The sequence below is a fragment of the Tyto alba genome, unplaced genomic scaffold (genome assembly GCF_018691265.1).
Source record: "Tyto alba isolate M040663 unplaced genomic scaffold, T.alba_DEE_v4.0 Super-Scaffold_2, whole genome shotgun sequence".
Classification (NCBI taxonomy): Eukaryota; Metazoa; Chordata; class Aves; order Strigiformes; family Tytonidae; genus Tyto; species Tyto alba.
This window is the reverse complement of record NW_024881282.1, coordinates 79,349,228-79,376,790: the sequence shown is the minus strand read 5'-3', so window position 1 is coordinate 79,376,790 and position 27,563 is coordinate 79,349,228. Positions and strand designations below refer to the sequence as shown.

The following is a 27,563-nucleotide window of genomic DNA, read 5'->3' as shown; positions in this document are numbered from 1 at the left end:
TGATTGTAACTATACTCTGTCCATTCAAAAAAGACCTTTGTTTATCTTTTTCACCTAAGTCTTTCATAGAAATATTCATAAAATCTCAGATTATTATTATCAGGCATATTGTGGGGGTTCTGAAAAAAATTTACAAGGGATGAAGAACTTTCCTCTTACCCTATTCTAGCATTATGCAAGTCTTTATTTGAAATTACTTTTGCTATAATCCCTACCATTCCTGTTTTTAAGAATGGAGATCACCATCTAAAATAATCAATTCTTCTTAGGTATCTTATTTTTCTTAATTTCTCTATGCTTTATGTACCAATGTTCCTATAATTCCTAATAAATGTAATTCATATCTGATGTTATATTTCATTTCAGCAGTCTTCTTTCCAGTGTGTTTATTTGTTTATTTTTTTTCTCTTTTTCTTCTTTGCTTCTTCGTTAGAGGGTAAAGGAAAAAGGAGAAATCCTCTTCATGACTTCAAAAAAACAGGAGAGTTGATGCTCATTAAAGTAAACAAAACACTGGAAGTAAAAACTAAGCTGTTAAATACTACTGAGCAATGTGCCAAGAGATGCAGCAGGAACAAAGGCCTTTCGTTCACTTGCAAGTAAGTTGTGTAACTCTATTATTTTTATTGTGTTTTTCCTAATGGAACCTATATAACACCCTTCGACCAAAGGTCTTTCTGTAATTGTCATCAGTGGTAGCTTGTACTGAGGACAGCCTACAGACTGTGCTTTTTGATTTCCATGGTATTGTTCCACCTGTCCAGAGAGTGTCAGTCTTTTCTGAAATTTTATGTGAGTTGCTCTATCTTCTTAACTTATCCAATCTGTAATGTTTTCCATAACATAGCTGAAAAAATATACTCATGTTGAGATATGGATGACTTGTGCTGCACCGTAGTGTTCAGTCAACATTTCTGAGATTTTTATGTCTCTTATAAAACGGTTATTGTCACACATCACAGCTGCAGTATTTCAGCACCACTTCAGACCATATTCTGTCTTCATTCTTTGCACATTACTCCTGTTAAAATCAATGGGAACCCCACACATGGAGCACAGATACATGCACTGCTGAAGTTCACTGGCAAGTACTACGAATCTGATACAATGGAATCAAACCTTCTGGGCTGCACAATCATTACAAGTATATGATAGCTATTCTTCAGCATCTGCTGCCTCTTAGAAACACATCATGCAACTGATTGCTCGTCTGCCTTGTACATATTCTCTACTATTTTTTGGAACAAATCACTTACTTTTGCCATGTATTAGACTTAAATTATCCCCCTGGCCTCTCTAAGTCTAGACCATTAGTAATAAATGAAAGGACATGAATGCAGGAGAATCTTGGAGAGAATGGATTACTTCTGTGCTGGTGAGTACTAGGCTAAATATGAGCCTGATCTTGAAACATAAAAAAAGTTTTGACAATTGCTACAAATGGAAGCTAGACCAAATGTGATAACAAAAGTTCTTCTTTGTCAGAAAAGGTCCTTGACTGTAATTTAATCCTTCCTTAAGCCTTTAATTCCAGTGTTGCAAGATCTAATGTGTATTGTTTTTTACTTTGAATATTTAGATGTGTGAACAATGAGTAAAGTTTACTTATTTCTGTTAGAAAATATTTTCCAGGCATTAATATTTTTCACATGGTACAAGCCCCTCCTTTTCCTTTGGCAGAGCTTCCACTGATATTGTTGCCAAGCGGATCAGTTCATATTCAATAAAGTAAGAGATCCTTGAGTTCTGATTGTCAGCAGTGAGGGATTTTATAAAATTAGGTTTCACAGTATAAAATATTACGAATGATGCCAAGCAAATAACAATTCTGTATTCCAACATCTGCTTAGGAAAATTGTCTCAAGCTAGTTGTAGCTGCTCTGGATGTTATGATTTGTGTTCTGAAAATAAAAAATAAGTTAATATATTTGTTGATTCTGTTTCACATGAATAATAATCTAGAATCTCTCTGAATTTTTAAAACTTTCTAATTTGTGAAGAATTTTTTCTATTGGGACAGTGTTTTATGGAATCATTAAGGGGCAAATTCTCCCTGCTGTAATCAGTCAATAAAGCAACATAGGGGAGTGATGGTGGACTTTGAGAACACAGCTTGTAGAAGTCCTACTCACAGATAGCAGAATTGTAATCAGTCATGTAATTATTTTGCACTGAAGATGAAAGAGCTACAAGTCTGACTACTCGTACTCTGAATCTCCGATTTTCCCTGACACATTTTCAGCAAGGAAGGCTAACAGCAGAGGTGTAGGTGATTAAGTCTTGTCTGTACTAACACTATGTAGCAAAGCAAGAGGGATTTTCTGTATCTGGGAGCATTCTCATGGTTTCCCATTTGGTCCCAGTTGAGTCCTGTTGCTGTGTGCATAGTTCTTTGATGCTACTGTAAACACATGTGTTCCCTTTTAAAGGAACCACTGATTACTAATGTTTCCCTTTTATTCCTAGGATTCCCAGTCTTTAACTTCATACTAGCATATGGTTACTACAAGGTGAAATTTGTTGCCAACTTACATTAAAACCAATTAGTTTCTGGTTGCTGTGGGAGCATTCTAAAATAAGAAAAGAAGTAACACAAAATGGCATTTTAAATACTTGAAATATAAAAATTGGATTTTCCTTTTATTGATGTTTTCATGGCTTGATTCTGATACTCCATATCCATGCAGTAGTTCTCAATCACCTGAGTCATAGCACTGAAGTTTTATTTCCTGGATGTAAACTCAATTTGTTTAAGTATTAAGATATAATAAAATAGAAATACTTTGTAAGATAATTGTGACAATAGCACTGGGATCAGCAACACCTGGATCTGTGCCCTGTGAGGTAGACAAGCAGGAAGAGGTTTGGGTTTCTTTTCTGCCAGAAAGTTGTAAAGTAGGAGATTTCAGGCACTATAGACTTATAAAGGATCAGCTACTTCTTATTTTCGGGGGGGGAGGGGGGGGGGGATGGAAATTAAGACAACTTTTTATTTATTTATGCTAAGTTTCTGTATCACTTGAAAGTAAATTTTGAATATTATATTTGATAATCATTAATCCTTGCTGTTGTTAACTTTGACACCTTTTTGTTGGAACTAATAAATGTCACTTCTCAGAATGGACATTTACTCTTTTTCCTTACTATCAAGCTTGCACAGATCTTGATCATTTCCAGTTGAGTTACAAGATCCTTATCTAGGCTTATTTCTTCTTTATAACACTATTCCTAATATTCCCCATCAAAGTACCCCTTAGATTTACATACCTTGTCTTTCTGACTTCATAACTGTGCATCATTTTCTGCCATCCCTATCAGCTATATGAACCTATTGCTATGCTGTTCTTATTCCTTTGCTTTACCACCATTTGCAGTCCATTACTCCCACTGTTTTCCTTCAGTCATCCTTGCAGCTTTTTCCACTACATTTCTTATGGATGAGAAAAAGATAGTATAGTTACTATTTTACTGCCTATGAAGATGACTTTTGCAGACATGCCACTTCCTTACCTACAATCTGTGCCTGTCTTATCCTTTGTTATTTGCTTAATGTCTGGAGTGTCTGTATTTACACAGAGAGGGATTCCAGTATAGACCACAGGATTCCAGTATCTAATCAGAAAATTTACTGACTATCTCAGTACAAATAGCAACAACAAAAATTGTTGTGATCAGCAGTATCAGTAGAAGAAAGTCCAAGAATTTGCTTAAATATGTTGACTTTGGAAGTGTAAAAACCCTCCAGATTTGGGTCCAAGAAAAGATTGTTAGAAACTTTTATGTGCAGAAGTGGCTGAAACCAAACTGGAAGGAAACCAAAAGACAACTGAAAGACAAAAACTGAAAGAAATGTTTGTAAACAGTGCATTCTGCATTACCACTTTAGGAGGGAGGAGGGAAAAGGAGAATGTATTTGGAAAGGCAGAAAAGGTCAAGGATATTTTTGTGAAGATGGAGTTAGAGGCACTTGGATATGCTCATATTTGAGAACAAGCCAGGAGAGAACAGAAGGCTGAACAAGGGCAGAAGGATGAAGGTTAGCAGGTTGGAAAGATTTGGAGTCAACAGAGAAGAGAGAGCAGTTGGATGAAAAATCTGTTTGGTGATGGAAATGATAATGAAGAGGATATTAGAAAGAGAGAAGAGCGGGGAGGTCGGATAGGATCTTGTAATATTTTTAACTGAAGCCAGCAAGATCTCACACAGAAAAACTTGTATGGTGAGAGGGGAATTAAATGACGACCAAAGAGCTTTGAGTTGGGGGATGTAGTGTTCAGGAATATGGCACAGTGAATGTATAGATGAAGTGTAGGAAATTTTTGTGTCTTTCGGATACTATCAAGTAGTGTTAAAATGCCTTCTGAAGTCAGAATAAAATATCTCAGAAGGCTTGGGGCAACTGACAGAAATGTAGACTTTGTGGTAGGCTCAAGACAATAGTATCATATCAGTTATTTGTTATTTAGTACTACTGAAAAATTAAGGAAAAAAGAATTTGCAGGGGTGTTTTGTCTTTTCTTTTCTTTTCTTTTCTTTTCTTTTCTTTTCTTTTCTTTTCTTTTCTTTTCTTTTCTTTTCTTTTCTTTTCTTTTCTTTTCTTTTCTTTTCTTTTCTTTTCTTTTCTTTTCTTTTCTTTTCTTTTCTTTTCTTTTCTTTTCTTTTCTTTTCTTTTCTTTTCTTTTCTTTTCTTTTCTTTTCTTTTCTTTTCTTTTCTTTTCTTTTCTTTTCTTTTCTTTTCTTTTCTTTTCTTTTCTTTTCTTTTCTTTTCTTTTCTTTTCTTTTCTTTTCTTTTCTTTTCTTTTCTTTTCTTTTCTTTTCTTTTCTTTTCTTTTCTTTTCTTTTCTTTTCTTTCTTTCTCTTCTCTTTCTCTTCTCTTCTCTTCTCTTCTCTTCTCTTCTCTTCTCTTCTCTTCTCTTCTCTTCTCTTCTCTTCTCTTCTCTTCTCTTCTCTTCTCTTCTCTTCTCTTCTCTTCTCTTCTCTTCTCTTCTCTTCTCTTCTCTTCTCTTCTCTTCTCTTCTCTTCTCTTCTCTTCTCTTCTCTTCTCTTCTCTTCTCTTCTCTTCTCTTCTCTTCTCTTCTCTTCTCTTCTCTTCTCTTCTCTTCTCTTCTCTTCTCTTCTCTTCTCTTCTCTTCTCTTCTCTTCTCTTCTCTTCTCTTCTCTTTCTTCTCTTCTCTTTTTTCCTTGCTTTCTTTTTTTTTTCTTTCCCTTTCCCTTTCCCTTTCCCTTTCCCTTTCCCTTTCCCTTTCCCTTTCCCTTTCCCTTTCCCTTTCCCTTTCCCTTTCCCTTTCCCTTTCCCTTTCCCTTTCCCTTTCCCTTTCCCTTTCCCTTTCCCTTTCCCTTTCCCTTTCCCTTTCCCTTTCCCTTTCCCTTTCCCTTTCCCTTTCCCTTTCCCTTTCCCTTTCCCTTTCCCTTTCCCTTTCCCTCTTATTGGAATAACTGCTGTCCCCACCTAGTCTGTCAACACTGTTTTTAAAATCTTTTAAAATAGTTTACCTACACTTAAAAATTTTTCTTTTGCCATGAAGTTAGGAGAAAAAAGGTCTGCACATTGCATTAAAAATATTGAATGAAAGTAGTTTTACTCTTCTGAATTTTGTCTTTCTTTCCACTCCCCCCTCCAAATCCACTCAATTCAATACACATTGTACCCTGTCACTGAAAGCACTTAAAAATAAAAGAAAAAAGAAAACAATAGCAAAACAATGACAAGATGTAGGTACACTATCACAGTTTAGATTATTCATAAAAATAAATATAATCTTGTTTCTAAAGAGCTCTCTTTTTCTAAGGAAGAAAAAATCTCACTCTGCTTGAATTTTCCTCAAGCAATCAGTGTGAGATACTTAACTATTTCAGATGTATATTGTAAGCACACCAAAGATGTTTTAGAGTCTTCCTCTTTTTTCCCCATAAAGCAGCACAAACGGGGACACAAATGCTGTCTCAGTCACATCTATCTCACTTTTAAAATAAAGTATCTTTAATGACAAGGGAACTCTTAGATTAGTGTGAACAACCAAACTGGTATTTAATGTAATGGCCACATCAACTTAATTTCTTTGTTTCTTTGTTCTTGTCAGCACAGTTGTGGGTTTAAATAGTAATTTGGGCTGTTTCTCTGACATTCCCAGTAAAAATAAATCTGATGTCATTGCATGCTCCTTGGCAGGCCATGTGTCATTATTATAAACCGCACAGATTTTTTTCTCATCCAGATTTTTTTGCAGGGCCTTTGCTTATGACAGAGTTACAAAACGATGCCATTGGTTATCCTTCAACAGCTTGACAAATGGTGTGAGAAAGAAGCAAGACCATGCGTTTGATCTGTATGAAAAGAAGGGTAACTGATTTATTTACTGATTTTGTTTTTCCAGCTATGGAGAGGGAAAAAAGATGAAGTCAGTCAGTGACTTTTTGGCTGTAGGAGCATTCTGGGCACGGGATGGTTTTATGCATTCTGAAAGCTGCATCCTATGGTTTTATTTACAAATATCCTGGTTTTGCTGTTATTCGAGTTTGTCTATATACTTTCTCTTGCTCAGTTTTCCAGCCTACTCTTGCCTACTGTGTATATATATATATATACACACACACCAAATATACATATACCCTATATGCTAGTCTGAATTGTTACTTTGGTTTAGTACATACAAGCTCAGTTGTATGGGTGACTGTTACTGACTCAGTATTGTTTCTATTTACCTCATTGATGAGTGGTGAACTTAAGTCCTCAGGCATAGACTTTCGGTCAGCCAGACAGTTTGGAAACATTTTCAGTAGCTTTCTTTAGGAATGTAGTGATCTATATTTTGAAAAAGAAAAAAAAAAAAAAAAAAAAAAAGGAGTCAAGAATATATATGGACATTTAAACAGTATTTTGAATAATTAAGTATTTAACGGCTATAAAAAATGTATTCTTTTTATGTGAAAACCGATGATGAGCTCTAATATTAAGTATATTAGTCAAACCTCTAATTTTCTTCTCTTTTATTTCAAAAGACTATGTCAGGAATTGTATAATTGGAAAAGGAGCAGACTACAAGGGAACAATATCTGTTACCAAAAGTGGTATCCAGTGTCAAGCCTGGAATTCAATGATCCCCCATGAGCACAGGTAAGAGTGCAGGAGCAGAGAAAATGGGAATAGTACTCAGACAGCTTCCATAAAGCATAGTTTTCTTGTTATCAGACAGAGAATTTATGAGAAACTGACCTTAGACAACAAAATCTCTTAAGTGTATTATTGCCTTTCTGCAAGAGATGCCATTCTCCAGATCCCAGAAAATCCTTATCTTCTTGGGATTTCTCCAAAGAGGTCTCTCCTAATGCCAGCCTGTGTGTCTGGAACCCTTCCTTTGCTGTGTCAGTTTTTTTAGATGCTTATAACCTTTTGATCTCTTAGCTACCGGTAGAAACAAAACATATGCGTAACTTCAGACTATGTTCTGGAAGATTATTACTGTTTTCTGATAGACTCCCAGGAAATGGATAGTTTTAAAAAATAAATTATTAGGAAGCAAGAGATATTAGGGATATTAGCCCACCTTGATCTGTATATAATTAGTGTTATTATATTTTACATATTTACTATTATCTATTATTTGTAGAATATGTTAAACTCTATAAAGCTCTAGACCAGGAAACAAATACATGGAAAGGACTGAATAGATTATTGAAATCCTTTCCTTCAGATCATATGAACAATAACTACAGGTTGATGCAGCAGGTATGGGACTTAACTTTTGAGTTTAAGATCTAATATAGCGAGAAACTGAGGCCATATCTACACCTTGAGAGTAGGCTCAGTTTGACTACATGGACTCAGAAAAAAGAGAAGAAAGCCAAAAACTGAAGCCAGTAAGAGTATTGTAAAAACAGATTCAACCACAACAAACATTGCTGGAAAATAGCAATAAGACTATGAAGTACTGGTCTACTTGTTGACCATTTCTCTTTGAACCTTTTTGTATTGTATTTAGCCATTTAGATAATAAACCCTTAAGGGCCAAAACCAAAGTACCCTCTCACCCATAACCTTCCTAGCAACATTGTTGCCTTTTACTCTGGACTCCTAGAATCAACACTTCGTTTAGGAGGAGCCAAGCTGGAGATTGCTAGTGAGGAACTGGGCTGTGCACTGCTCAGTCTTGTCTTGACCAAATCTATCCAGTGTGCAAGATGATATCTTGGAACAACATGAAAAAGCAAAAGATACTTGGGTTCTCTCCTCTTATGATGTGTTACAAAGCTGAGCCTCAGGCTTGGACTTGGCTGGACTTGGCTGCTTATAATATAGATGGTAGTGTGTCTGATTTTCAGTGTGGGACCAGACCCATTCTTAATTGTGAACACATGATAAATACCATCAGCTTCCACAGCAATGACCGTTTGAGATTCAACACCTTGAAGTATACAAATTTCATTTTTTAGAAGTGAAAGAAATCTCTATAATTACAGCCTAAGCAAGAATGAGTATTTATTCTAAATAATATACATATGACTATATAATTAAAGAAAGAAAAGTGTCTGGATAGTATATATTATCATTAAATTACATTTTAATATATAGCATACACCGTTTTATCTAATACATTTGGACAGCCACTCTCCTATGATGAATTTTATGAGAATGACTTTTCTCCTGCCTTGTGCAATAAGTTTAATTTTTAAAAGGTCACTGGATAAATGAGGTGGCTGCATGCTAATTTTGTTTTTCAACATCAGAAAATATGATTTCATCATCAGAGACATGAGGGAGATGGGAAGAAGCAGACAGTAGTGGTGTGTTTGGAACTTATTAGTATGAAAGGCTTAGATTTTTAGGTCAGTTTTTCTCAACATCTGATTATCATGAAGTGCTATTGGAAAAGAAATCTCTTTTTCATGTTCGAGGGAGAAATGTACTTTACTGATTTTTCATTAACTTTCTAGAAAGAATTGAAATAAATTCAGACTTTAAATTTCTAATTGGATTTAACAAATTATATTTTTATTTATTTGTATTCCAGTAGAACCTGAAGACTCCCAGATGAAATCAGGATTCCATTATCTTTGCCTTCATCCTAGTACATATTTCAATGCTTTTTTTTTTTTTTTCCTCTTAAGATTTTTTTGTATAAATGGATAAAGCCAATGCAAAAAAAATATTCAAAGAGGAATGGCCAAAGAGCAGACAAGTACTTCACAGGCTTTTTGATATTTTTTCATGACTTCTGCTGTGGTTGAATCTGTTTTTACCATTACTCTTACTGGCTTCAGCTTTTGGATTTTTTCTTTTTTCCTTACCTAATACAGTTGAACTAAATCAGCACATAGTTTTAGGAGTGCCTCTATCTTCCATTTCTGGGCAGGTTTTTACTGTATCTCACCTTTTCCTTCCTCAAGAATGTGGCTTCCGTACCTGTTGAAGCCATTTGTATCTCTGACCCATCTTGAGTTTCTAATTATATTCATTCGGACTTTTCTTTTTTTTTTTTTTTTTTTCATGTTCTGACAGCATACCTGATGTAATTTGAAATGCTTTTTCCTTAAATTATCTAATGTCTATAATTTCTGAGCAGAAAGATTTTCCAGCAGGAAAATTAGATAAAATATTCTAATATGCACTGACCTACTACATCAATACATACACAGAATGCAATGTCCCATCAGAAAAGTTTTCCTGGGGCTGTCTTTAACTACAAAAATTTTGGAGATTTACAATCATAGAATGGTTTGGGTTGGAAGGGACCTTAAAGATCATCTAGTTCCAAGCCCCTGCCACAGGCAGTGACACCTTCCACTACATCAGTTTGCACAAAGACTCATCCAAACAGAACTTGAACACTTCCAGTGAGGGAACATCTACAGCTTCTCTGGGCAACTTCTTCCAGTGTCTCACCACCCTCACAGTAAAGAATTTCTTCATTATATCTAATCTGAATCTACCCTCTTTCTGTTTAAAACCGTTACCCCTTGTCCTACCTCTACATTGCCTGATAAGGAGTCCATCCCCATTTTTCCTGTAGCCCCCTTCAAGTACTGGAAGGCCATTATAAGATTTCCCTGGAGCCTTCTCTTCTCCAGGCTGAGCAATCGCAACTCTCTCAGCCTGCCTTCATAGGAGAGGTGCTTCTCCTCCCAATCATCTTCATGGCCTCCCCTGGACCCTGTCAAGCAGGTCCATGTCTTTCTTATATTGGGGCCCCAGAGCTGGACACAACACTCCAGGTGGGGTCTCAAGAGAGCAGAGGGGGAGAATCACCTCCCTCGACCCGCTGGCCATGCTTCTCTTGATGTACCTCAGGATACAGTTGGCTTTCTGGACTGCGAGCACACATTGCTGGCTCATAGTCAGTTTTCAGTCCACTAATACCCCAAAGTCCTTCTCTGCAGGGCTTCTCTCAATCCACTCATTGCCCAGCCTGTATTTTTGCATGGGATTCCCTCAACCCATGTGCAGGACCTTGCACTTGGCCTTATTGATTTTCATGAGGTTTGTTCAGGCCCACCTCCCAAGACTGTCCAGGTCCCTCTGGATGGCATCCCTTCCCTCCAGTGTGTCAACTGTACCACACAGCTTGGTGTCATTGGCAAACTTGCTGAGGGTGCACTGAATCCCACTGTCCATGTCACCAACAAAGATGTTAAGCAGCACTGGCCCCAATGCCAACCCCTGAGAAATGCCACTCTCCACTGCTCTCTACTTGGACGTTGAGTCATTGACTGTAATTCTCTGAGTGCGAACACCCCAGCCAGCTCCTTATCCACTGAGTGGTCCATCCATCAAATCCATATGTCTCCATTTTAGAGACAAGGATGTCATGTGGGACAGTGTCAAATGCTTTCCATAAATCCAGGTAGATTATGTCAGTTGCTCTTCCCCTATCTACCAGTGCTGTAACTCCATCATAGAAGGCCACCAAATTTGTCAGGCATGATTTCCCCTTAGTGAAGCCATGTTGGGTGTCATCAATCACCTCCTTGTTTTCCATGTAACCTAGCATAGTTTCCAGGATTATCCACTCCATGATCTTTCCAGGCACAGAGGTGAGACTGACTGGTCTGTAGACCTCCAGGTCTTCCTCTTTTCCACCTTTTTTCCCTTCTTTATATTACAGGACTACAGAGTAAAAACAGAAGCAATAATTTTATAGTCAGCAGTAATGATATAAAAATTATTCTCTTCAAACACCAAAAATAAGAAAACCAGTTTTCAGTAATGCTTCCACATTGCATTGACTAGAACTACAATGCGATTAACAGAGGTGTTTCCCACTTCATTTAGTTCAAAGATCTCATTCACAGAAGTAAAACATGATTAAAATGTCACATGTCATAATTTTCTTTTTGTTTCTCTCTCTCTTTTTTAATACTTTAAATTTATTCATTTATAACATAGCATTTCCCAAGGACAGCAGGAACCATACATTTATCCTCTGCTTTTGCATATAAATTAAATCAGTGTCTGTGTATAAAGACTGTCCCAAGTGATTAGTTTAGTTTCTTGAGCTGCAAGCATCACAGTCTTCTAAAAGAAGCTAGATTAAATTTTATTCCTTTTATTTTTCCTCTAGAATATAGATATAATTTAATTCCCTTGGTGATTAAAAAAAAACCCGCATCAAAACAAAACAGAAGCAACCCCAACAGAAAAAAACAAACACACCCAAAATTAAATATTTGGCATTTGCAGAATAAAAGGTGCACATTACTTGTGATATTTCCACCAGAATTTAAATATACTGAAGAAAAAAAAAAAGTGAAACAAATCTTAGAAAGCTCAAAAATAAGATCAATTTATTAAGTTGAACTATAAGTTTTGTGTGATCCCCTATGTATTTTTCCTAATTTTTCAATTTAGAAAACATAAAAAATACATGGAATTGAGCATAACTCCAATTTAATGTGTTTTTTAAGGACAGATATTTAGCTGCTGTCTAAGCATCACTGCAATGAAACTGGCAGTGAAGTGCCACTGGGTTTGTCTGCAATGTGCAGCCTGAGCATGGCCATGAGCTCTTGTGGTGACTCTGAAGAGAATCAGCTCTCGTGTTGGGCTCCTCACTAAGGAGTTAGCTATTCCCTAGTTTGTGGGGGAAAATAACCGACATGACTTTTATATATATATGTGTGTACATATACATTAAATGTATATTTAAATATAAATATTTGTCTGTGTGTGGGGGGGGGATTTTTCTAGAGGTCAGCACATAATTTTACAGACAGCTAAGGACACAAAACCTTGACCCTGCAGAGTCTATATTTGGTGACTGAGCATAAGCAGCAAAGTCTCATACTGAAAATGTGTGTTAGGCAAAAAATATAGTACTAACTCATATTTCTATAAAATCGCTAAAGAAAAACAAAGTGCTTAACATTGGCCTGAGAACCTGTAATCTAAGGGAAAAATCTTAAGGGGTATTGTTATTACAGCAAAAGCAGAAAATATAGTGAAAGGGAGAGCACAGTTTAAGTCAGCTAGGTCACTGTTAAATTACATAATTTATATGATAGCAATGATGAGTGGGTCTATAAGCAGCAGACCCTAAGGTGACAACAGTGGGGCCTGTGGCAAAACATGAGACAAGACAGCTAAAGCAGGATCTGGGGAAATTTCTGATGCTGAAATGCAAAGCACTCTGTGGTTTCGGGCAGTGAAAGCCTCTCAGCACGGTGTGTCACACTGCTTGGTCACACTCACGCTACTGATGCTCAGTTCTAGCTCCTGCCTAAATGGGGATGGAAAGAGATTTCTCTGCTTGTGGTCTTTATGTGGTAGGTGCACACTAAGCCCAGCTGGGCCTGCTATATGTGCACAACATGCATTGGAAAGGCAGGTCTGACATGGCTATGGAACAAATTAATTTTTCCCCTATGCACCCAATCCATTTTCCCCTCTGTCCAAGAGCCTTCCACCATTGTATGAGTAGTTATGAGCTTGTGAAGAAGAGCATAGTGAGGGCTGGCAGGGAGTGTGCTGCTGCCTCTGGCTCTGCAGCAGATAGTTGGCTCCAGAACCCTGAGGGATGGGAGTAGAACTCACTAGAGCAAGCTATGGGCTAGACAAGTTGTCCCATATTTAGGTCATTAATTGAGTAATCCTGACTGAAGATGTGTATTTGTGTATGGATAGATATTTGGGTGTGTGCATTTGTGTAGGCAGGGTGGAGGGAGAAGGAAGAAGAAATGTGATTGTTTCTAATTGTTTATAAAAAATAGTATGATTAACACCAAATTTTGCATGCTCTTATACTGTAATGATTGTCATTTTAAAACTAGCTTTTTGCCTTCGAGCTATCGGGGTAAAGACCTGCGGGAAAACTACTGTCGAAACCCCCGAGGGGAAGAGGGAGGGCCATGGTGTTTCACCACCAGTCCAGAAATGCGCCATGAAGTCTGCAACATCCCGCTCTGTTCAGAAGGTAACCTAGCACAGCTCACGCCGAAACTTGCCTTTTCTCTGTTGGCAGCAGGTACACAGATCTTCCAATAGTTTCAGTGACACTTGCTCATGGACTCTGAAGAAAGAATAGGTGATTTCTCAGCAAGAATATCTCATGTAGCAAAAAAAAAAAAAAAAAAAGCAGTTATTAGAGGAAGAGGAGATCTTGTTATGTTCCAGTACTCTGGAGGACTTGAACAAGCTTGAAGGCTCAGCAGCTTTTTTTCAAGTCACAGAGGAGATGGAACAATGAAGTTATGTTGAACGCTAAGGTGTGACCTTTTATTCACTTATCTAGTCCATAGTGAATCCATTCATAATTTCAATATTACTGTGTAATAAAATCATCTAGTGCCATTCCATGGTAAAATCAACTTTTCTTCTTTTTGATGAAATATGGATACCAATTTACAGGATGAAAGCTCAATCTAAGCATGCATTTTGTTTTTCAAATGAATACTGTAAATAAGTAAAACCCTTTATAAATCTAGTGACTTTTGACTTTCAAGTCACAGAATTCAAAAGATACTTCATGTGCAGCATTGCATTTGTTGAATTTTAAATTCTGCCAATCTCCTAACTAAGTTCTTATATCTTGTTAATCAGCCAATTCAGTTCTAGTCAATTAACACATTTAAATTCTCAAGATAGGATGACTTTAATTTTCCTTCTAATGTGTCATGTGAAATAGCTATGCAGTAATGGGGAAAGAAAAGGGAGAGGGAAGGAGAGAGGGAAGGAGGGAGGAAGAGAGGGAGGAAGAGAATGATTTACAAGGAACTTGAAAATCTGTTAAAAGCTAACATTTAAAGATCAGTGTAAGTGAGCTTCAAATGGGATAAAACATGAAGCTCACTGCGGGATGAAAACTTTGGTAGTGAATGTTTTGACTGAAGAGTGAGATTTGTAATTGCATAAATTAGTATTTACTAAGTTATCATTCATTACAATTACTCTGATTAAGGGGCACTTAAGAAAAGTGTCTATAGTTAATTATGGTAAATTTATTTTATATTTTAAGACTGCTTATTTTAAGTTATGAGGTATATTTTGTTCAACAATGATTTCAAATCCCTTTGGTAGCTTTTGCCCACTCTCTCCTTACCCCCCACTTTCCCAAATCAGGGCTGAAAATGTATCATAGTATAAGCTGCCAAAAAGAATTAGTATCGAAAAGAAACAGTATCATATGTAGCTGAAAGTTCTGGGAATTTAAACAGACAGATTGTAATGCATGAAAATTGTGATTCAGCCATTATTCTGGACAGAAAATTGTGCTGTATATTATACTGTGACTTAGAGTGATTTAGAAAAATGAATGTTACTTAATTAGAAAATATTATCTAAAAATATTTCTTCCTTAGATGTGTGTTGCTCTCTGTTACCAAACATAGGTAAAGTTAAAAATCCACTAGCAACATGAATGCCTCTAGCAGCTCACACTTACTTGCCTTGAAACCGTAAGTGTCCTATAAAGTGATACCAAATTTAAGCATCTGGATTAGATCTAAGAAAGCTGAATTCTATTCTAAAAGACATTTCCTATACCAAGCTGACTAAAAGATATCACTTTTTTATATATCTCTAGGTTGATTTCAGTTTATAACAGCAGGCATATGACAATTTTTAAAATTTGTTTTGTGCTACAAGTCATCAGCATAATAAATTACTAGTACATATTTTATTTTATTTTTTTTTTTCCTAGTTGAATGCATGACCTGCAATGGAGAGAGTTACAGAGGGCCAATGGATCACACTGAGTCAGGCAAGGAGTGTCAGCGCTGGGATCTTCAGAGACCACACAAGCACAAATTTCGTCCAGAGAGGTAACCTCTCCTCCCTCCAGGCAAATCCATGTGGTTATAATCTGAAAATTACACATGTTCTGAAAAAAGTTGGGCAAAATCAGCATTAGATAAACTGGAATTTATGGAGTTCACCATTTTTAGTTGCTTGGGCTTCTGGTCCATGGTTTGTGCAGGCTGGCTACCGTCACGATGGAGATGCAGGATAGGGACTAGAGGCTATTTTATGTCTTTGTGGCTATATCCCAAGGCTGTGTAGTTCAGTGATGTACATGCACCACGTTAATTGATCAAAATTGTCTCCCTAGTTTCATTGACAGTAAAAAAATAACCTCTGAGTGTTTCTGTATATGTTGTAATACAGCTTCAGTCAGCTTAAAATACCTTAAAGTACTCACAAAGTAAATAATGATTAGAAGTCATAAAGTTTTGTTAGAGTTCTTAACACAAGCAGTGAACACAAACTTCCAACAACATTAAGTCAGAGTGTGCTCCTTTTTTGAAATATTAAACAGCTTTAAAGTTGCAGATGGTCTTCTGTTGTAATCAGTTTAAGTATCCAATTTGTTTGACAAAAACTTTTGCCCATTACATGTTTTTTTTCAGCCTGGAAAAGGAGTTCATAATTCTGTTTAGCATTTTATGCTCATGGATTTATATTTTAGCTTTTTTTTTTTTTTTTTAAATTTAGACATAAATACATAAAGCCAAAGATGAGTCAGAAATAACATGGCAAATCACATCCCCATTAGGATTTGTCCTAGAGGGTAAAATTCACCCGACTGAAAAGGGTCATCTATAATATACCTTTTTGGAAGAATTTGGTGGGGGGAGGGATTAGGCCACGCATGAGGGCCTTTTTGTTTCCTCTAAACTGAACTAAAGTTTCATTTCAGTTTTACTCTGGATTTGGGGTTAACTCCATTTATAAAGCGGTTTGAATAAACTTAAACTGCCAAAGGAAGACAGCAAGTTTTAACAGACTCAGAATGATTGAGACCTTCCACTGAAAGTATCTTTATATATGTTGAAGTGTTCTACTAAATAAAGCATCATTTTTATACTCAGAAATACGTGTACTGGTAGATTTTAGAAGGCCTGATTATTCAGCAAAACATTAAGGATCTGCAGTTTTGGAGCTTATATGATATTACCTCTTTTTCCTTTTGGCTCAGATGATCTGCTTCATGAATAATAGCAGGCTCTCCCACAGTTCTCCTACAATAAATATTTTGTATTGGCAAACTGGGACTAAAGATAATCTGTTTCTGAGTTTTGCCATGCACTTGCTGTGCATTCTATAGTAAGTCACAGAAAGAATTTTGTTCCTTGAGAGTGAAACATTTATAGAACTACTGGGTACAAACAATAACAATTTTACTGTCAGGAGGAAAAGTCTTTTTTCTGTTAATTTTGGATTGTTTGCAAAAATGACTTTTCAGACTAACTGCAGTCTCACAAACGATCACCTTCCTCCTTGAAAGATTTATTTCAGAAAACATCTTGAGAGTTTTCAGACTGTAATAAAAATGCTTTTTTTATCAAAAAGTGACCCATCCATATTGAACTGATCTATATGTGCTTTCAGAAGAGTAACCGGAGTCCAGTATAATTGTAATACACTTCATGGTATGGTCACTAAAGGTAGTGAAAATTATACTTTGATTATACTAGCTTTTAAAAATATTGTGGTCTTTGGTTTGCTTGGGTTTTTTAGTAGTTATTTAAGTTGAAAATAAGAGAGGAGGTCTAGAACAAGTGATGCATTAAAATACAGCAGTCTCTAGAGAGGCTTATACTATATCATCTGAGGGTAATGTGAATAACCGACAAAGCAGCAAGGACTAACTGAGCAGATTTAAACTTATTTTCATTTATGGATTATCAGTTGCAATGATGAAGAAATAGAGGTAAAGTTAGTAACTTTTTCAAATGCTGTATTCTACCTGCTATTGGAAAATGCCTTTAGCTCAGGGTGAATACATCTCTTTTCCTCTCTGTCACCTCAATGAATTGTTTCACATTTATTCCCTTCAGAGGTCAGTTACTGAAGAGAATTCATAATACTGGTTCACTTAGATGTGATCAAAGGTAGCAGTAGGAATCCCCCCAAAGAGCTTCTGCATGACCCATTTTTAGCTATCAGTGGATGGAGAATTGTATTCTGAAGCTCCCGTTCTCTCATGTACTCCTCATGGACAAGATTATGCCTCAGAATGGAAGGAAAATCATTGAAGATAAAGGCTTATGTAGGCCTAGAGTAACATAGAGAAGCAACAGTTTTCTCCTCTTCTGCTCATATTTTCTTCTCAAAATCAAATATGCTGTGAAAATATATACTTATTGTATGTAGGAAAGTAGGGTTAAGTGTAGTGTAAGAGCTGAGTAACTTCAGGTATCCTTTTATTAAAATACTCTGGTTTATATCTCTTGTATGAAAATTGAGTTTACAAAATCAAGTTTTCAGTCCTGCATGTCTTTTAAAACAAAAAGAGGGGGAAAGAAATTTTGGTGAAGAGTTTTAGGCACTAAGTTTCAGTTTAGTTCCAGCAGAGCTAGAGATCAACATCTGTCTCTTTAAAGAGAAGAAATGTTTTCTTTTCACCTAATATTACTCCACCCACCCCTGAAACAGAAAATTCTTGATTTTGATACCAAATGTGTATCTTAATGCTTCATTTCAATTTCAGCAGTGAAGTACAGATACTGTGGTTTCAAGAAATTAAAGATGGAGGGTTCTGAAATACCTTGGAAACCTCAGGCTCCTTGTTGGGTCTAAGCAAGATATCTGTGACCAAGTGTACTGGGGAAGGAGGAGTGAGCAGAGCAAAAGGGTGAGCTGTGAGGGAATACTCAACAGTCTCACTGTTGAACTGTGTGGAACAGTTTGAAGTCCTATTGTTTTCTTATCCCTAATATTTACATCTTAAGGGTGTTAGTTGGCCTGAGTTAGTAGGAACTGAGGAACTGTTGCTTGCTGGATATGAAGAAAGATAGAAGCATGTCTGAATGTTTTGGGAAGAACCAGTGACTGGGAAGGCTGTTGTTGCTCTAAAAAAGAGCACATAGGTATAGTAGGTGAAAAATACAGTTCACGGACACTACTTCATCCCACAAACACACTCAAAGCTTGATCCTGAAAGAACTGTTATGTCTCTACTTAAGTTTTAGTTATTAAAAAACATAATTTTGACATACTATAAGAACATAATGTATAATATTAAGAAAGACAGAGCATCCAATGATATGGAAGACACTTGCCTTCTAGAGAGCAGATTCTTTATCTCCCCAGTTGTTTTGAATGGGTTTTGGAAGCTATGACTGCAGATACCTTGTCATTCCTGGACTCATCTTGGTTCCTGGGTAGTGACATGGACTGTCCATTTCTACATTGCATGGAACATGTGCTGCCAACATCAAAGCTCAAGCCTGCACCTACTGGGTGGACAAAGCTGTCTTATTTCCTGCTATATTATTAGACCAATAACTGTTTTCTTGTGAAACCTTTGGACACAATTTGTTCCTTTACAGTTTTTCTTCTACCGAGCAGAAAACAGGATATCGCTGCTACATCTGAAACTACCACATTCTTGACTGCCTTTGAAATCTCAGTTTTGTGGGGTTTCTCCTTGGTGATTTTGTTGTTGGTTTTGTTGTTGTTGTTGGGGTTTTTTTGTTTGTTTTTTTTTTTTTTTTTTTTTTTGGTTTGATTGTTTGGTTGTTTTTTAATTCTACTTAAATTCTGCCCCTGCCCCTTGTATAGATGAATGAACTGCATTTTTCCCAATGAACGGGAGATCAAATTGCAAATGCATGAGTCAAAATTATTATGATTCTTTGACTTAAAAAGGATCCTAGCCAAAACACAGGCTTGTAAATCATATTTTTTTCTGCTTGTGTGAAACACATCTGCTTGCAGTTGTAAAAGTGTTCAGGTTCCCAGGTAGTTAACTTTATCGTTCTCTTACATACTTTTCATGTTTCCCTCAGGGGAAAACCTATTTCTTGTTTCTTTTACAAGATTTAATAAAAGTGGAAAATCAAGACAATTTTTATTGACTTAAGAAAAAAAAAATGCATTTACATTTTTCACTTTAAGTTTATAGATGTTAATATAGCACATTTATACTAACAATACCTCCTTATCTTGAATATCATTCCTGATCATTCAATGATGACAGTAGGAACATGGAAACAATTAAATGGCACAACAGTTTCAAATCTTAATGAGATAAAGTGAAACGGAAGTTAATTCCTTATTTTTCTCCTTTTTACCCTAATGCTTGAAATGAGGGCATGACCTAGAATGAGCTCTATTACAAAAATGGAGCTATCATTAGTAACATAGCTATTCAAAATAGCTTCCAGTTTGAACCCAGGGCTGTTGCACTGAAGAACCTGTTTTCTTAATGAATCCAGCATGCTAGTCAGTGTTTATATAATCCACACTTAATTGGGCTGTTTTTAAAAAAATGAGTGGCTTTAGAGTCTGGCCATCAGTTGACAGACACAAGAGCAAGAGTTTAGCAATTAGCAGAGTTACCCCATCCGGTATCCTGTGCATTAGCACAGCAGGGAATCCCCTCAGTGGAGGTCTGATTCTGCTGCATATTTGGAAAGAGATTTTATGTTATTAACTTTCTAATAGTGTTAAAAGAGTATCTGTGTCAATCTCATAGGATCAGACCCAAGGTTAATGGTAACTGGTTTTTGCCTCTGCTGAAGATTGTCCTTTAAGTACCTTGTATAAGCCTGTGCAGTGTTGCCAGGAAGACTTCCTTGACACATTTCTCGTTGTGGTTTGCAGATATCCTGACAAGGGCTTTGATGATAATTACTGCCGCAATCCTGATGGCAAATTGAGACCATGGTGCTACACTCTTGACCCTAACACCCCCTGGGAGTTCTGTGCAATTAAAACATGTGGTAAGTTCAAGCAAAATTTATTACTTCCTTTTTCTTTCTAAAATTTGGACACAGATAGTTCAAGCAATATAGGGCCACAGATAGTTCATTCATTGCACCTCACTGACTTTTAAAAGCATAACTTTCAAAGAGGATCTCTTAGAAAGACATAATTAATCTGGACAGGAAATAAAAGTGTTGTGTGTTAGCATGGAATATGTGTATATCTTACATCCAGGAAATTGCATTAATATGTAGGAAAATCAAGAACTAAAGAAGTGAGGCAACATTACCATGAAGATCTCATGTGCAGTATTTGGCCATTCCAGGCTTCTGCATTACTGTTTGGCAGTAGGTGCATGCACACCTTCCTTACTCAATGCTCTCTCTGTCAACAACTGTATGTTGCTTTGCTTTCCTCTTGCACATTATGCCATTCTAGGCCTCAGTTCCTACACGCTATTCAGCCTTGCGCTGAAGACAGAAACATTAATTCTTCATGGGTTTCTCTGTGATATTCATCACTCCAGTATCAAAACACTCCACAGGCAATTAATTTCTTTTCATCCATCAACTACAAGATGGTGTTTTTTATTATCCTCACTTTACAGACAGGAAATCGAATCAAAACAACATTAAGGTATACAAATATTGGATGCCTACTTTGAAATACTTTAGTTCATATTTTTTCGAGCATTCTGCAGGATATTCTGTCTTCAAAACCCAGATCCTCTCAATGTTGGTGGTATCTCTGACAGCTCTCTTCTGCTGATAATTAGATATCTTAAATGAGCAGTACAGGGACAATCAGGAAGGTAAAACTATTGGGCCTCCCTTGAAAATTTGGGAAAAGTAATTTTTCTAGACTTTCATGGTAATTTGGGATCTGATGAAGATAGTAGAATTAAGTTTTGTTGGGACATGCTTCAATCAGGAAACTGAGACTTGAATCCCTGAAAGTCCTCACCTCATTCACAGCTTGTGGGAGCTACAGATGATAGTCTCCTCTCTATTCTCCCATAATTCTCACTGCCAAATTTGGGGGCCAATTTTTTGCCCTTAGTGAACTGACAACATGTGAAATAATCAATGTACAAGCATGATATTAAAGGCAGTCTCATAATACATAAGCAGGTTTTTTTTATTCTCATTACTCAAAATACTTTGTTTATAACATCTTTGGAATAAAGGGAATTTCTGAAAACAAGTCACAACTTTAACTGAACACATACTGTAGAAGCCTGTCAGCTTCATGTGCCCCAGCCCTGTGGCAGAGTGCCCAGATATACAGGCAGAAAAAGAAAAACAGTGTCTTTGTATTTTCTATGAAGTAGAGGCGAAGGGAAGCTTCTAAAACTGCTCAGTGAAACTCAGTGTTATGTTGGCTCATGAGAAAGTTTGTTCCTCTTAGATCTGCAGTTTTGGAAAGTACAATTTCCTTTGTTGTCCTGCTTCAATTTTGACCAAAATTAAGTGTTAAAAAAAATGATCCTCGAAACCAGACACTCTGTTTTTCATCTAGCTCTAAGTGTCATTTCAGTAGGCTTATGTCATTGTAAAATTCATTTGGGTCTCTTGGGAGAGGGATAGAAGAAGAGAATAAATTATATTAAAAAGAACAGTAAATATCACCTGGAACTGGATTTATGTGAGAATTCAAAAAAGAGGGGAAAAAAAAAAATGGAAAATAATAATAAGCATAAAAGGAGTGATTTTTAATGACTGTTTAATTTTCAGGGTTCTCTGTATTCTGTTGTTGTTATTATAAAAACCATGATACACCATTACTGGAGTATCTAAAATCCAGATAAAATAGAGACAGTAGTGGATCTTACAAAAAGTCTGTTTTCACAACCTAATCCTGTATTTTTCCTATGATGCTATCATACATATAATACTGGTGGGGGGGTGAGAAGCGGGAATCAAACTGGCATGAACATTTTCATGTGTGAGCGGTTGCTACCTAAAGGGAGAAGCATGGGATTCTCCATCTTCACTTGAAATTCTTACCAAGCTAAATTATGCTATGTTTTCTGCTTCCACCACCAATAGTTCAGAATTTTCTCTCCTTGCTTGTTCTTGGTTTAGGCCAGTGTAATGTCTTGGAGTGTTAGGCATTTCTTATCAATTAGTCAATTGTTTGAAATCCAAAGATTAAGAATACTCTTAATGTACTTTCTGATGTAGAGTAATTGAGTTTATTCTGCAACTATCACATGTCCTTGTAAATCTGGTGTAAGGTAGTTAAAATTAGCAAAATTATTCCACTATAAAAAAGTGAGGTTAATCTGCTGCTTTGGGCAATGTCTGTAGTCAGGTTCTGCAGAAACAGAAGAAACTTAACAGGACTACTGCTTGTTTTGTGTCAGACACCCATTAAGTCACACCCATGTTGAAAGTCTTTTCTGTGAACAGCAGTACTAATTCATGTAATTATATCTAGAGTTATTGATAATCTTTGATAATGGAGAAAGTTCAGTTCTAATCCCCACTGTAAACAGTCTTGCTGAATCATCTTTCCAATTTTTTAGTTAATTCATTATGTTAAGGGTTACTGTCGTTTTGTATTTTTGGTTTGAGTATTGTTTTACTTTGTGTTTTTTTTTTTAAACTAAGTTGTACTTCCTACATTTCTTTAATTATTAGATAATATATGAATCATATGTAGCATACTAGATCCTTTCCCCTAGTAGAATTGGTTTTATTACCAAAAAATATATATATTTCTAGGTTACAGCTGACTGTTTCATAAATGCAACTTTTATAAACCTTTATCCTTTGGCATTTCCTGAGCTGATGTGTCAGTGTTCTGAGGATTCACATCTGTTTTTTTTGGTCACGTAAGCTTACAGTCCATGCAACTTTCAGTGTCTACAGACTGGCCTAAGTTTTATAAAAGAGCTGGGTGAGAGATCTCCTGAAAGCTATTGTAATGTCACCTTTCTCTACACAAGTCCTGAAGAAAAGGTAATCATAAAAATTAAATTAAAAAAAATCCCACAATGTATTGATTTTAATGTTGTGATGAAAGCCTTTTGTCTTATTTCTAGATAAATGTTGACTGAATTAACTAGAAATTCTTTCTTTCATCTTCAGTTAGAAAGTATATTAAGATCAGTGGAAATTTCACATATAAAACTATATTTTCACTGCAGAATACTCTAGATCTTTAGAAATTACTGAAGCAATCTATATGAGGAAGAATATAAAAGTAACGATCTTGGAAGTGCTTAATCCAGCAGATATTTTCAAAGGTTGTTCAGCACAGGCATATGGCATTGTCTTCAACATAAGATGCGCTGTTACTCAGTGCTTTCCTTTATAACCCAGAGAGGGAATTTATTGCTGATATGATTGTTGTATCACCAGCTCAGTGACCAGAATACAAACACTAAATATTGAAGCTCCATTTTCAGTTTTCTGTCTTTCTTGAGGCACATAGATAATCTGTTTTCCCACCTCTTAGCAGGGAGCCCGAAACACTAGGCCATTCTGGGTTTCAGTGGCTGCTGCATTTTCTGATGCTCTGGCTGTGTGCAATCTCAGTACACTAAAAAGAGAACATCATGAGTTATATGTCTTCATAGCTTTGTGGTTTGGATTCTCACACAGGTTTTTAATTCCTATGTTGAGGACTGTTTATATATTTTACAAGAAATACTAATTAGAAAAAATGCTTTGCAAATCCAAGTCCTTGGACTGTATACAAAAACGTAGGTGTCCTCTCTTTGGGGAAGTGACCACAAGGCAGCATGCTGCTTGTGGCTTTTGCTTCATGTCATGAGTACTAGTATGCTCCATAGCCAAAATGCTGACAACAGCTCATATACAAAATCTTCGGCAAAAGAGTCACTGGAAGGAAGCATTCAGAAAATAAATATGTTTTTAAGACTGAAGAGACAGGAGGGCATTGTAACTTTATTTCCAAGCACAGAAGGCAGCATAAAACATTGTGGCTTACAGCCAGGGCTGTGAGAAAGAGATGACAGGAGCAATTAGGGATTAGAGATGGCTCAAGCTGCAAAAATTGGATCTGGATTAAGACTTCAGGGACCCCAGGATTGGTTTGAAGTTGCTCACATATGTGTCTGTGGTTTTGGCTTGAGACATTTTTTAGTTAGAAGAGAGGATAAAAGGACAACTATAACAGCTATAAAGTAGTGTAGGATGAGATGAAGAAATGGAAGCATTGACAGCAAATATGAAAAAAAGAAAATGACTGTTACTTTGGCATGAATGAGGACATGGACTACAGGGAAGACAGGAGTGGGAAGCTAATATTACTTTAAAAAAAATAAATAAAAAGGATAGCTGCACTTCTGTGGATGAGTTATAGTGTTATGAAAGAGGTTCTGAGGCCCAGAAATGAAGCTACATGTGTCAGTCTAGAGCTGCAGAGCTATATGGAATTATTATGGTAAGGACAGCATTTGGTTGCTACCTACCTGATTTCCAACCAACCCAGCTGATTTTACCATGGATTTAGCTTTTGCTGTCAGTACACACAGGCAATAGGCAGGGGTGACTGGAGCCCAAAAAGACCTGAGAAAATTCAATCAGAATCTAGGTTTGATGGGAAAGAGCAAGCAAAATTTAGAATCTAGGTGTAAAATGAACCATCGCAGTGTTCCTACAACTTCTGGGAAGGTAAAGAATCACCAATATTATATTACTCATTCTTTAGAAGCAGAGTTTTCAACTGCCCATTTGAATGTGAAATTCTGATTAAAGTGTTGTTTGTTGAATCATTGTATGTAAACAAATAAAAGTACCACTAAGTTTAAGCTTAATATTTATGTAAGATAAAGATGTTTATACAAAGGAGACAGTGAAGAAAGACTGATGTTTAGTAGTTGATAAAGCGTTACCTTCTACCTCACTTCACACTGAGGCATAGCAGAGGTCTAACATTTGTTATGAATGCAACAGTTTATTCCATATTTCCTCAAAAAGGATCTTTTTCAGATCCTTTTCATCATTTCTGTGATAGTTTTGAAAGTGAGATTTAAGAGTTCTGAACCTGCAGAGATCCAGATATATTTTTTTTAATGGATTTAAACTAAAAATTATTTGGATTTAAAGAGTAGTAATAGGTACTGGAACAACGCAGAAAGATCTGTCTGTGCTCAAGGACAAATGACCTGTAGATATGGAAGTTTTAGGTGACAATGAGTTCTTCAGTACTGTGATTCTTGAGCATGTGTCTAATTAATTTCTTCACTTTCTCATATGTTTTTACTGAAAAAAAATGAAGCCACTATAAATCAGTGTTGTTTTTTTGTCATTTTTTTTCCCATATACTGTGAGACTGTGAGTTAGCACATTGAAGGAAACACATGGAAAGAAAAGAACTACCACTATCATAGTGCTCAGAACTGTAGATGATATTGCTTGAGGTAGGGATGCCTGGAAGCAGTGTAACTGAACATGAGCAGCTTCTCCCATAATGTAACTCAAGTGACATTTGAATAATTGCATGGATCATGTTTAATGAGGATTTTTCCATGTTCTTTACTTAGGAACCTCATCTTTTAAAATCTACTTTTAAAAATCTTTTGTTAGAAATCAGGGCACATTTTCCATTTTTTGACTGACACACTAGGAAAGACATTGCAACAATATAAGCAAAAGCAGGATTTTCCCTGATGAAGAAATTTAGAATACTACTTCTTTTCCAACTATGTCTTTTTCCAAAAATACATGGATAGTATTACTATGAAAGAACATGAATACTCCAGCAAAAAATCCCTACATTCTTTTAAGTCAGTAGGAGTTTCACAGCTGACTTAAAATTTGTGCAGGATTTTCTTCTTGGTCATTGGGATTAGAAACAGAAATAGTACTCTAACTGGTTACTTCAGCTGTAGAATGACTCAAATCCCCTGCTGATTCCCTCATGCTGGCATTACTGTGAGAACCAGAACTGAGAAGACTATCTGTGGCTTTATACATGAAGCTCTGGATAATGTTTCATCTCTTTACTTAAGCATCTATGAGTGTATGAGCTGACCCTTATTAATAAAGTTATATATTTTTAAGTATCAAAATAGGGAGGGTTTCATGGAAAAAAAAGGAATCTTGTATTGTTGCACTTTGGTTGGAGACTTCACAGTGAACATGTGAAGGTAGAAATACTACTAACAGGAAATCCTCAAGTAGCTGTCCATATTACATGGTCAATTTGAGTCATCCAGAAGTCAAAAAAAGATTACAACAAAGTTAAAAATAAGCAAAATGCTGCTAAACAATTACCAAATTCTTCTGTTTATAATGAGGTTTCATACAGGAGTAAGAAGTAACATTTACTTAATAAATCAAAAATAGTCTTTTTTAAGATCATACTTTGTATGATATTCCTTTAACAGTACTTTTTATCTCAGTTTAGAAATATAAAAGCTGAACTGGAACAAAAAAAATAAAGAGCACTTCTAATATGAAATTAAAGATCCTGACTGTATAGTAAGGATTGCTTATCAAATTTAAATTCATCTTCTAACTTAATTCATAATGTCTTTCTCATTGGAACAAGCCCTTGGAGTTGCAGGTCTTAATTTACATTTTAAAGGAATTGTTAGGATAAGGATGGGATTTCAGCCTTACTGATTTTTAGCTTGATCCTGTTTGTACCTTGTAAGAGGACGGGTGAGTATGGTCTCTTTCACCAGTACTCTGTGCATCTGATGCTCATGCTCAGAGTTACTAAACTTCAGATAACTGGCTATGTGTGTGACAAGAATAATTAGCCTCAAGAACAAGACCAGTAATGAATGACAATAACTATTTAAGTTGTAGCCTTGTACTACCTGAGCACTTCTTAAAGTTTGGCAATTGTCTGCAATAGTCTGCAGAGCTCTGCTGTAGTGCCTGGTGGTGCAGGCACCATTCCTCAATCTTTTGCATGTCTCTGTGCACATCCAGACCATCTTTCATTAATATGAACAGGGAGACTGTTCACATCATGCTAGTTTATGGAAATCACCACCTGAATGAAGGATTTCTTGAGCCTTTTTTGGTCATTTTTGAGCTTTCTGTGAGACTGAAAAGTCAGAATGTAAGAGGTTGTTTCCGAGGGCACAAACCCTCACAATTTCAGAATTAAATTTCAGAAATATATTTGAGTCACATTTTTCATGTTTGAAAATTAGACATTTGTAGGAAATGCAGTGGTATAGCAAAAAGAGTTTGAGGAGGGTTCTGTGGACCTTTTGGAATGATAGAATTGCTCTATTAATTAAAATAAAAATATTTTAATGATCCTTTTCAGCACTAGAATTCCTATTGAGAGATGCCACAAAGTCATAGTAACAGATAATCCATTACACATTACAGATTTTGAAATAATTTATTTCTCAGCTGTTATAAGTCTTCCCAATAGTGGCTTTGCTGTGCAAATATTTGTGACAATGTGAAAGTTAAGTTTGTCTGGTTCC

General features: G+C 36.2%; 1 protein-coding gene across 1 annotated transcript in view; it reads left to right on the top strand.

The window, feature by feature from the left end:
• The window catches only part of HGF (hepatocyte growth factor), a 62,056-nt gene that overhangs the window by 12,168 nt on the left and 22,325 nt on the right, over nucleotides 1-27,563 (top strand). The window contains exons 2-7 of the mRNA XM_032985236.1: nucleotides 434-599; nucleotides 6,228-6,340; nucleotides 7,000-7,114; nucleotides 13,276-13,403; nucleotides 15,129-15,249; nucleotides 20,036-20,154. Of these exons, the coding sequence (XP_032841127.1) occupies nucleotides 434-599; nucleotides 6,228-6,340; nucleotides 7,000-7,114; nucleotides 13,276-13,403; nucleotides 15,129-15,249; nucleotides 20,036-20,154 (762 nt within the window). The remainder of the gene's footprint in view (nucleotides 1-433; nucleotides 600-6,227; nucleotides 6,341-6,999; nucleotides 7,115-13,275; nucleotides 13,404-15,128; nucleotides 15,250-20,035; nucleotides 20,155-27,563) is intronic.